Here is a 12,267-nt window from a genome sequence, read left to right as displayed (position 1 = left end):
TCCTGCTGTTTCCTGTAATGAGTTAAATTGGGTCTAGGGATAGAAGAATTTTTGTTGGGTAAGATAAATTCATTTGAGAACCAGTGCCAGCATTTTACCTGAAAAAAAAAAAAAATGTAGTGGCTGGGCACAGTGGCTCATGCCTATAATCCCAGCTCTTTGGGAGGCCAAGGTGCACAGATTACTTGAGGCCAGGAGTTCAAGACCACCCTGGTCAGCATGGCAAAACCCTGTCTCTACTGAAAATACAAAAATTAGCTGGGTGTGGTGGTGCACTCCTGTAAAATCCCAGCTACTCGGGTGGCTGAGGCATGAGAATTGCTTGAACCTGGGAGGCGAAGGTTGCAGTGAGCCAAAATTGCAGGACTGTACTCCAGCCTGGGCAACAGAGCAAGACTGTGTGGTTAAAAACAAAACAAAAAACAAAAAACAGTAGGCCGGGCGTGGTGGCTCATGCCTGTAATCCCTGCACTTTGGGAGGCCAAGGCGGGGTAGATCAACAAGGTCTGCAGTTCAAGACCAGTCGGGCCAACATAGTGAAACCCCATCTCTACTAAAAATACAAAAAATTAGCCAGGTGTGGTGGTGTGCACCTGTAATCCCGGCTACTTGGGAGACTGAGGAAGGAGAATCGCTTGAAGCCAGGAGGTGGAGGTTGCAGTGAGCCAAGACTGCGCATTGCACTCCAGCCTGGGTGACAGTGTGAGCCTCAATCTCAAAAAAAGTAGCATTTTCTGAACCTTCCCTTAACATACTGGCCTGGAAAATCAAGTAAAAGAAATACCTTAAATTCCAGAAGAAAAATTTAAAGAAAGACGGAAACTATTAAGTAAAAGAGCAACAGAATAGAACAGGGAAAAGTATTTGTAATAAATATACTATAAGATGGCTTAATATCTAAAATATTAAAATTATTTAAAGAGCTCTCCTAAAAAAAGGCCTACAATTCAAAGGTAAAATGGACGAATGATATGAAAATGATATAAACAGTGAATTAACAGAAAAGCAAGCCCAACTGGTCAGTACCATGAAAAGATGCTCAACCTTCTTTGCAGTCAGGGAAGGAAACTGAAGCAATAATGAATTATTCCTTTCCACCTGTTAGACTGGCAAAGAGTACTAAAATAATGACAATGATTGTCACATACAGCTTTCCAAAAGGTTGTATAAAACCCATCCACTGCAAAATGGCAAGATCAATTAAAAATGAAAACCAAAATAACCTTGTTTCAACCTAGCAAGTCCACTCCTCAGCAACTGTTCCAACAAAATAAAGGCATCAGTACTTAAAGGTATTTAAATTGGAATGTTTATTTAAACATTGTTTGTAGTGGTGATCAAAAGGAAATATGTAAACACCTGCCAAATAGGGAAATGATTAAATAAATCATAGGACATCCATAAAATGGATAATATACAGCCATCTAAAACAAGGAATTAGATATATACCAGGTAATATGAGATTACCAAATATGCCTAACAAATATCTATATAGTATGATTCAATTTTTACAAAACCATCATTTATATATACCTGTGTGTTCACAACTATAAAAGTATGTTAAGGACACTATAAGACGTTTATTCTGAAGGGAAGATGAATAAAGATGGAGATAGGACATAAAAACAAAAACAAAAAACACAAAACGTTAAAAAAAAAAGTTTACCATGTATGAGATACTCTTATTTATATAAAACTTAATATCTGTGTACATACATACATAAAAGATGTACAAGACATTTTAAAAGTGATTTTGTTTTAAAAAATTACTGGTTCAAAATCATGCAAGGACAATTTATAATATAAATAATAAATAACAGGTTTCCTTATAGTCCAGATTCTGCTGGTAGACATGGGGCTGAATTCTAGCTTTGGGACTGGTTAGCTATGTGACACTGGGCCAGTTATTGATATTCTTTAAGTTTTAGTTTCCTTATCTGTAAAACTGAGATCATAATAGTACTTACTTCACAAAGTAAATGAGACAAAATATATGTAAAATTTTCACAGTGCTTGGTACTTTGCTAAAAAATTATTAGCTATTATTATTAGCCACAATATTAACCAATTTATTTCTGGATCTAACAGAAACCCTAAAGATAGAATTAGTGTCTCAGAAGTAAATGCATGTTGTTTTTAGGTATTTATTATCCTTTACTACTCTCCTCAGTTCTTAAAGTTTTCTCAGGAAGTCCTGAGGTTTTCACCTAGAGCTTGCAATTTAGATCATCAAAAAAACTGACCATAGCAGCAAAACAAATGTAGTAAAGTTAAAATTAGCTCCTTAGGAACATTAGGATCATAGCATGTGAGAAGCCTTTTATATTTGTTAAGTTTTAAGAGTATTTAAAAATTTTGCATTTTTAGCAGTTATACTCTTTAAGCTTCAGTTTCCTTATCTGTAAAATAGAGATAATAGTACCTACTTCATAAAGTAAATGAGATTATATATGTAAACCACGTAACTCACTATGCTGTCATATATACTTTAAAATCTTTATTTGCTAGATAATTTTACTTAAGCAATGTCTTACTACTCACACCGTATTTCAGAAAAACATAGAGTATGTTAATACCAACAGCCTAACATCTCTGGTATGACATTATAGATTTTCCATATTTAATATTGTTCTATTATAAAAATAAAATATATTTATAAAATATAAATAAATTAAAAAAGACTGTATGAAAAATATAAAGCATAACAACAACTTCCTTAGGTGCCATAAATGGACCTCTGTTAGAGGCTATTGGCTCTCAATTTTGGAGAATGACTGAGGTTGACTGTTGTTCCTCAATAATGTGCATTAGATGGGAAGTAATGTTAGTCTTTGTGTGCTTCGAGCAATGTTATCGATTTTTATATTTATTATATTATAAACGACAGACATGTTCAGGACCCAAAAGATAGTAAATTTCTCAAAGACAGGAACTCTGCTTCATTCATTCTGAGATCTTAACAATAGCTATAACATTTAGTAAGCATTTACTGAGGGTTTGGCTTGAGAAGTTTACAGCAAAATGGAACCTGAACTTTATTTATAATATGTCAGACCTGATGTTTATAGATCACTTGCTACAAATAGAACATATATCTAAGTAAATGACACAGTTGATCTGTCAGTGAGAATGTGGTTGACGCATGTGAATTCTAAATTTAAAGCACTTAATGTTTTATGTAAGACACAAGAATAAGACAGCTCTATACTTACACTACATTTAGTGGTAAGGTATGGTTGCATAGTCATTGCATGTTTAACCATGAGCTGGGGTCTTATTTTGCTGAATAAGAACAAAGTGGTTATGCAAGCTACCAATCTTCCAGAATTCACACCTTTATTGTCAGAATCTGGAAAAACAAACAGAGAAATAAGACACTAAAATATGACAAGGTAGTGGAAATTATACAGAATATTATTTAAATTAGTTAATATTATCCCCTAAATAGGTCCAGTATAGTCCTCAATATAATGAATTAGTAGTTCTTATGACACTAGACTTTCTCCATCTCATTTTTTCTTTGGTATAGAAATCACATACTCTCAAGATAAAGAACAAGAGGCCATGCTCTCTATAAAAGGCAAGTTTTATACTAATGGAAATTGGGAAGTTTAGGGATGGGCTTTTGGGAATACATGTGGTATTGGTTATATCTAAAATCAATGGGCTGGGTGTGATGGCTCACACCTGTAATCCCAGCACTTTGGGAGGCCATCACAGGAAAAAGGCTTGAGTCTAGGAATTTAGATCAGCTTGGACAACACGGGAAAACCCCAGCTCTACAGAAAAATAAAAAATTTAGCCTGGTGTACTGATGTGCACTTGTAGTCTCAGTTACTCGGGAGGCCGAGGTGGGAGGATTGCTTCAGCCCAGGAGTTCTAGGTTGCAGTGAGCTATGATTATACCACTACAACCCAGCCTGGGTGACAGAGTGAGACCCTGTCTTTAAAATAAAAATAAAAATAAAAAAGGAAGTGAATGTGGGGAAAAAAAGCTAGCAATTTAGCTGAGGTGAAACTGTTTAAGGGTACTGGGAAAAAAAGAGATGATGCTGTGGTAGAAGAATGTTAAAAAATGGGAGCAACAAACAGAAATTGGAAAAATGCTGTAAGACAGCTCTAAACAAAATGCTGTTCAGGTGGGAAGAAAATGTTGCTAATTAGGAAATACACTGGTTCTTAGGAAACAAATTTTTAGAGGAAATTAGTAACTTTTTAACATTAAGGGACATCAGTATCACCCCTAAATTCCAGGATGGGGAAAAATAAAAAATCAGAACAAGGAGATAAAAAAAAAGAGGTACACATGGAAAAAAAAAAAGACTGCATAAAAAATATAAAGCATATCAACAATTTCCATAGGTGCCATAAATGGACAGCTGTTAGAGGCTACTGGCTCCCAATTTTGGAGAACAACTGAAGCTGACGTTATTCCTCATTAATGTGCGTTAGATGGGAAGTAATGCTAGTCTTTGTGTGCTTCAAGCATGGGTATCTATCTATCTATCCATCCATCTATCTATGTATTTGTTTGAGACGGAGTCTCGCTCTGTTGCCCAGGCTGGAGTGTAGCGGCGCGATCTTGGCTCACTGCAAGCTCCGCCTCCTGGGTTCATGCCATTCTCCTGCCTCAGCCTCCCAAGTAGCTGGGACTACAGGCGCCCACCACCATGCCAGGCTAATTTTTTTGTATTTTCAGTAGAGACGGGGTTTCACCGTGTTAGCCAGGATGGTCTCGATCTCCTGACCTCATGATCCACCCACCTTGGCCTCCCGAAGTGTTGGGATTACAGGGGTGAGCCACCGTGCCTGGACCAATTTTTATATTTCTTAAGTAATCATTTATTTATAATTGATTAAAAATTTCAGATTTGTGATTGGTAAATAACATGAGAGGGAATATAAAATATTAAGTACTTAATTTGTGATTTTAAACATTTTAATAAATTTATAGCTCAAGATTAAGCAAACTTTATGTAACAAATATAAATAATAAATATTAGGAATGTAATACAAATCTTTAAAAAACATTTTTTATAATAGCTAAAACAATTTCATTTTGAGAGATAATTTTATATGACTTAGAAGATACCAGTTTTGTGATGAGTATCATTAGCTAGATACATATTAGCCCCTGGATTTTTACTCCTATTCAATGACATCTAAAATTATAATATGCTATTAAAAGATACGTGGAAGAGGTGAGGCCCACGCTTTTATCACAATGCTCTAGATAATCTTAGTCCATCATAACAATATAATCTAGGATACAACATCAAACAGATATCTATAAAACAAAAATGTATTTCATTTAAAAGTGAAGTAATCATTAGCCAAGCAGAGCCAGAGGGAAAAATGAGAAATGTGCTCAAAATATTTAAAAATATCTTATAAAATCAACTAAAGATCAATATATATATAAAATGTCTTACCAGCTAGAGATTCCTCATATTTAAGAATGTGCTCAACTAGGTTATCAACAAGTTGAGTACAAGCTTTCTTCACAGGTTTATATGAGGAATCCTCTTCGGACTTCAACAACTATACATATATATATACAAAAAAAAAAATCCCGGTATAATTATTCACTAGGCAATAATAAGATAAACACATTAAAAGTGTCCATAAGTAATATACTTTTCAATTTGTCATTAACAATTTAGTACTCAAAGTGCAAATTAATAAAACAAAAATATATATGTTTAAAAATATAAACCAGTAATTTACCAATACTTTCAATTTTACTACAAAGTACTTAAATTGCTGTGTAAGACCTAAGGTAAGATGTGAAAGATGCAGAAAAGATGAACTTCCCTTTCTCCCTATTCCAATCAAAAACATAGTATCACACAATACTAGCTGAATTATTTTAAATAATTAATAACTGCATCTGAATTGCATCTTAAAAGGCAATTATAAAACATAAGGGTAGATTTCTGCATTATCCTTTGCAAAATCACAAACAACACTAGAAAAGTGTTATGAATAATGAGATGAGGATAGAGATCATTCTAAATATAGCTAAAAAGTAAAACCAATCTAATCTTTCATAATCAAAGGTCAACAGAAGAGTCATAAGGTATATATGTTTCGCTAAGAAAAGCTAGCTAATATAATTCTGAGGATACTGAAGGAATCTAAATGTGTATTTGATTTCTGTGAAGAGTTCCACTGCTGTTAAATATAACTTTCTCTGCAATAATGGAAATGCTCTATATCCTTGCTGTCCAATATGGTTTCCAAGAGTCACATGCAGCTATTAAGCACTTGCAATGTACCTACTGTGATTGAGGAATTAAAATAAAATAAAATAAAAATTGAAATTAACATTTAAAAAAATGCATGTGGCTTATAGCTGGGCACAAGCTTGGGCAGCACAAGCTGAAACTTTCCCTATAAGATACATAAATGATTAAAACAACTGACAGCAACCAGAGTAACATAACACACACACTGCCCCTTTTCCTCCAATTTAAAGAAATAAAGCAGACAGCTTCAATGTACTAGGTTTCAACTATGAACTGCAAATTCTTCCTGCCCCATTCTCCAATTTCCTTAAAGCAGCTATTAATATCACATTCTAGTTTGATCTTTTCTGAGACATGGTCTCATTGTCACTCAGGCTGGAGTGCAGTGGCACAATCAAAGCTCACTGCAGCCTTGACCTCCCGAGCTCAGTCTCCCATACAGCTGGGACCACAGGCGTGAGAAAACACGCCCGGGCTTATTTTTGTATAGTTTGTAGAGATGGAGTTCTCTAAGTTGCCCAAGCTGGTCTTAAAACTCTTGGGCTCAAGTGATCCACCTCCCTCAGTCTCCCAAAGTGCTGGGATTATAGGCATGAGCTACCACGCCCGGCTTAGCTTGGTCTTTTATTTAATGGCAGGAGTAGAAAACTACCCTCTCTCATCCGTGGTATTCCTTTTTCATTTCCAAGGCTTCAGGTACACACAAAAGAATTAACCATAAATTTTGATTCATGACACACCATTGCCACTTGTATATGCCCTTTTAATTTACTAATAAATAATGGCATAATTTGAATCCAAATCAAGAACAAGAATAATTTTAATATCTCATATCTCCCAATGTGCTCCTTCCCTTATCCCATTTTCCTGTTTCACATGTAAGGTAACCGCTATCAGAAAATTTATCATCTCCTTGTTTTTTAAAAAAGTATAAGCTGTATGCTATTTATAGTTTTCTTTGATTTTCCACTTTCTAAAAAGGTAGTATACTTGATGTAGTCTTCTGAGATTTGCTTTTTTCACTCAACATTATGCCACTATGATCTAGGTTGTTGCATACAGCTGTATTTTACTGATTTTTCACTGCTGTACAACACCCCACTGTCTGCCTATATCTTAATTCATTTATCCACTCTTTTGTAGATAGGTTAATCCCAATTTTAGTACAACTAAGCATTCTTGTATATGCCTCCTGATGCAAATATGCAAGATTCTTTTGTGTGTATATATACTTGAAGTCGAACTGCTGGGTCATTGGATATACGCATTGTTCAATTTCACAAGATAATGCTTTTATGAGATAATTTTATGAAATCGTTGTTTTTCAAAGTGGCTGTAATATTTTCTCAATTATCATCTGTATTAAGAGACACTATCTGATCCCTCTTTTCCATCACTTGTGATGGTCTGACTTCTCTATTTTTGTCAATAAAATGGTATAGAAAGTGGTATTGATTTGTATTTCTTACTTTACTAATGGGGTTGAACACAGTATAGGCCCTATATGCTATTTTCTCCATGAAATGCCTATTAATGAACTTTACCTATTTTTCTACTGGGACTCTTGACTTATAATGGCTTTGTAGGAGAGGAGTTCTTATGTATTTATTCTTGATATTAATTGTTGATTACATATGTGCCAAATATCTTTTCCCATTTTGTGACTTGTATTTTCACTTCAATCTTTTAAGGTTAATGGTTTTTGTGACTTGTTTAAGACATCCTTTCCTACCCAGAGACCAAAAATATATTCAGGCTGGGCATGGTGGTGCATGCTTGTAGTCCCAGCTACTCAAGAGGCTGAGGTAGAAGGATCACTTGGGCCTAGGAGTTTGAGTCCAGCCTGGGCAACACAGCAAGACCACGCCATTAAAAAAAAAAAAAATATATATATATATATATAAAAATATTTTATTTTATATATATTTTATTTTGTGTTTATACAAAATAAAATATGTACTCAGCAATAAATATAAAATATAAAAATAAAAATATGTAACTCCATTACATATATATAATTAAAAAAATTTTTTCTCCTATATTTTATTCTAAAATTTTAAAGTTCTCCTTTAATCTATATGGAGTTGATTTTTCAGTTGAAGTAGGTTTCTCTCTTTTTTTTTTTTAATTCTTATGGTCAGTCAAATAGCCCAACTCCATTTACTAAACAGTCTATCTTGTCTCCATCATCTGCAGTGCCACCTCCGTTTTATAGCAAGCATATTCTATTTGTGTAAGCCTGTTTTCTGGGCTCTCTATCCTGTTCCATTGTTCTATTTAGTACTGATCTACTTATTACTGCTGTTAATTATGTAATGTATCTTTGAAAATAAGTCCCGATATTTTGTAAGGCAAGTCAGTGTTTCAGCTTTTGCAGAAATTATTTTTATCTTTTCTCTGCTTTTCCATATACATTTCACAATCACCTTGATATATTTAAATTTTTTTATTCATGATTTTGAAGAAAGCTCACAGTTTCCCATTTTGCATTATTTTCATTTTAGGTTTTATAGTTTTATCTGTCAGATTAAGGAATTTACATTTTATCCTCATTTATTACAAGTAATCATTCAAGGATATTGAATTTTATCAAAATTTTTTCTTGCCCACTCTGAAATGATTTCTTCTACTTTAATGTTAACCTACACACATATATTAGCCATGCACTCATAATATAAAAGAACTAATCAAAGTGCATAAAATTTTTTTAAAGTATAATTTAGTTTGCTCATTTAAAAATTACCTTTTAAAGGTACCAACATTCCCAGTGATATAGGTACATTTTTACACCATCTTAATATTTTATTATGAAAAACTTCAGCCATACAAAAGAGTTGAAAAATTTTTATCATGAACACTCTCTAACCACCATCATCTAGATTCTACCATTAAAAACATTTTTTGTGTGTGAGACAGGGTCTCACTCTATTCCCCAGAAGAAAGTGCAGTTGCATAATCACAGTTCACTGCACCCTAAAAATCCCAGGCTCAAGTGATCCTCCTGCCTCTGCCTCCCAAGTAGCTGGATCTACAGGCACAGGCCACAATGCTCAGCTAATTTTATTTATTTATGTTTTTTAGAGATGGGGTCTCAGTATGTTGTCCAGGCTGGTCTAAAACTCCAGGCTTCAAATGATCCTCCTGCCTCAACCTTCTGAGAGGCTGGGATTCCGGGTACAAGCTACTGAGCCTGGCTCCAGGATCCTGCCTTTAAGACTTTATTCTGCTGGGATGAACACACACACACACACACACACACACACACACACACACACACGTGTATACATGTATGCATATGCATACACACACACCTATATCCATTTTACTTCCAACACATTTCAAAGTAAACTGGAGACTTCAGTATACTACCCATTTTTTCCTTGAGATAAAACGTACATGCAATAAAATGCACAAATTTTTAGTGTATATTTGCTCAGTTTTGTCAAATGCATTTACCATTGTAATTCAAGTTCACCAAGATACAGAACAGTTGTTCTCAATCTTTAACTTATATCTGAATCATCTGGAGAGAGACTGTTAAAATACAGAATTATGGGCTCTACCCTCAGAGTTACTGATGAATTAAGTCTGGAGTAGGGCCTGAGAATTTGCATTTCTAATAAATCCCCAGGTAATGCTGGTAACTTTTAGAACCACTGATAGGGACGACTACTATCATCCCTGAAATTTCCCTCATGTCCTTTCCCAGTCAATCCCCAGCTCCCTGCAGCCACTCTTCCGATTTTTTCCAGTATAGATTAGCTTTACCTCTCCTAGAATTTTGTATAAATGGAATTATAGTATGTACTCTTCTATGTAAGGCTTCTTTTACTCTGCACAATGTTTTCATTATTTATCTATGTTGCTGTATGTTTTGATAGTCTGTTCCTTTTTGATGTGGAATACTATTAAATTGTATGGAATCATCATAGTTTATCCATTCACTGGTTGATAGAGATAAAATATTTCATTGTAAACTCAGAAAGATCTTGCTCTGGATTACAAAGGACAGGAACAGATGAAACATGGGTAACCCTTAACTGTTTTTCATTGCCTGTATTTTCCTTACAAACTAAAAAAGGGTCAGTCTCAGATCATAAGTAAGTAAAATGAATGGCATTGTAAAATCTATTTTTGTGTACCCATCACAGGGCTATGGATGTGTTTTTTGAAGAAGACTGTCATGAAGAGCTACTCAATTTATGGTAGTGGTTTAAACTAACTGGAGTATATTTTAGAAACAAAAAAAATGTGAGGACCTTCATGACAGAAGTTATTCTTCCACATCCTACTGAAAAATGCCAAAAAACTATGAATTGTTAAAGGTTATAAAGGAATGATAGCGCCATACATTTAAAAATGATACACTGGCCGGGCACGGTGGCTTGCACCTGTAATCTCAGCACTTTGGGAGGCCAAGGCGGGCAGATCACCTGAGGTCAGGAGTTCAAGACCAGCCTGGTCAACATGGTGAAACCCCGTCTCTACTAATACAAAAAAAGTAGCTGGGCGTGGTGGTGGGTGCCTGTAATTCCAGCTACTCAGGAGGCTGAGGCAAGAGAATTGCTTAAACCCAGGAGGCGGAGGTTGCAGTGAGCGGAGATCATACCACTGCATTCCACCCTGGGCGACAAGACTGAAACTCTGCCTCAAAAACAAAAACAAAAACAAAAAAGATATACTAAGCTTGAGTAATACAGTGACATCCTGTCTCAAAAAAAAAAAAAAAAAAAAAAAAAAAGAAGCAAAAGAGGCTAAACATGGTAGGGCATGCCTGTGGTTCCAGCTAAATGGGAGGCTGAGGACAAAGGACTGCTTGAGCCAGGGACGTTGAGGTCACAGTGGGCCATGATGGTGCCACTGCACTCCAGCCTGCATGACAGAGCAAGACTCTGTCTCCAAAAAAAAAAAAAAAAAAAAAAAAGAAGATATACTAACATAATTATTTAGACAAGGAACAGAGTTTAGTACATGTGGGAATTTGAAGCTATTTCAGTAGTACTTCAAGTTTCCCTAGAAAAACATATTCAATAATTGGGGAGAGTCAATGATCTACAAAAAACAATCAAGAACAACAAAACCCCCAAAACCCAATCCAAAAATAAAAATTAGAAATATCTGAAATTGGACTGAATGCAATGCATGTAATGTGCTCATGTAAAAACAGTAAGCATGTCAATTATTCTGGACTCAAGAATTTGTAATAACTACAGCAGTCCATTCTTTATATCCTTCCTAGCTTCTCTTAACATTTATGCATACGTTATAATTGCTCAGAGGAGTTATGTTTCTGTCATATATATGTGTGTGTGTGTGTGTGTATATATATATATATATATTTGAGTTTGCTTTCTTTCACTAAAGCAAACTCTGCTAGTATAAGGAAATATATCACAAAGTTACAGTATCATTGGTAAACTAAGTTGTTGGCAGAAACTAAAGTAGGAAAGCAAAGAATAGGGAGCATCAATAGGATGGATAAACTAACTAACTAAATAAATGGGACTAGAGAATAAAGATACAAAGAATGTACAAGTAAAACTATCATTGCTAAGAGATTATAAAAATGGTCATGTCCCTTCTGCTTCTAATTTGCTAATACAGGAGGATATTATTTTAGATTCTTTTTAGTAATCCTAAATAGTGACATTTCTGATAGTTACACTGAATTCTTACTTGATCATTTATAATAACTATCAAATGAAATATATGATTTAGAGCCTTTTAGAAATCATGATGTACCTTTTGGGATGGCTGACATAAACTTGACTAAGGTGGTCATAAGGCTCTGTGATATAGAGCTAATTATTTGATTTAGGAAAGAAATGATGCCAAATATATCATGTAAAAATATGAAATGAAAAATGATTTAAGAAGACAGTCTAAGATTTACACATTGAAAACACCACGAAGGTTTTTTAAAACAGATATCTTAAGAAAGTAATGTACTACTTTTACCACCACACCAAAATGGCTAAAGTTTTTTAAAAAAGACTGACAATAACGAGAATTGGTGAGG

At 34.6% G+C, this 12,267-nt stretch overlaps 1 protein-coding gene across 6 annotated transcripts in view; it reads right to left on the bottom strand.

Annotated features, from left to right (window-relative positions):
• NIPBL (NIPBL cohesin loading factor) overlaps window positions 1-12,267 on the bottom strand; it is a 192,987-nt gene that overhangs the window by 23,805 nt on the left and 156,915 nt on the right. For all 6 annotated transcript variants that reach the window (XM_078004661.1, XM_015139874.3, XM_078004663.1 and 3 more), the window contains 2 exons: window positions 5,433-5,541; window positions 3,213-3,349 (listed from right to left, as the gene is read on the bottom strand). In XM_078004661.1, coding sequence (XP_077860787.1) covers window positions 3,213-3,349; window positions 5,433-5,541 — 246 coding nt within the window. The remainder of the gene's footprint in view (window positions 1-3,212; window positions 3,350-5,432; window positions 5,542-12,267) is intronic.

The sequence above is a fragment of the Macaca mulatta genome, chromosome 6, assembly GCF_049350105.2.
Source record: "Macaca mulatta isolate MMU2019108-1 chromosome 6, T2T-MMU8v2.0, whole genome shotgun sequence".
NCBI lineage: Eukaryota > Metazoa > Chordata > Mammalia > Primates > Cercopithecidae > Macaca > Macaca mulatta.
The sequence above is the reverse complement of the archived record's forward strand: the minus strand, read 5'-3'. Positions and strand labels throughout refer to the sequence as shown.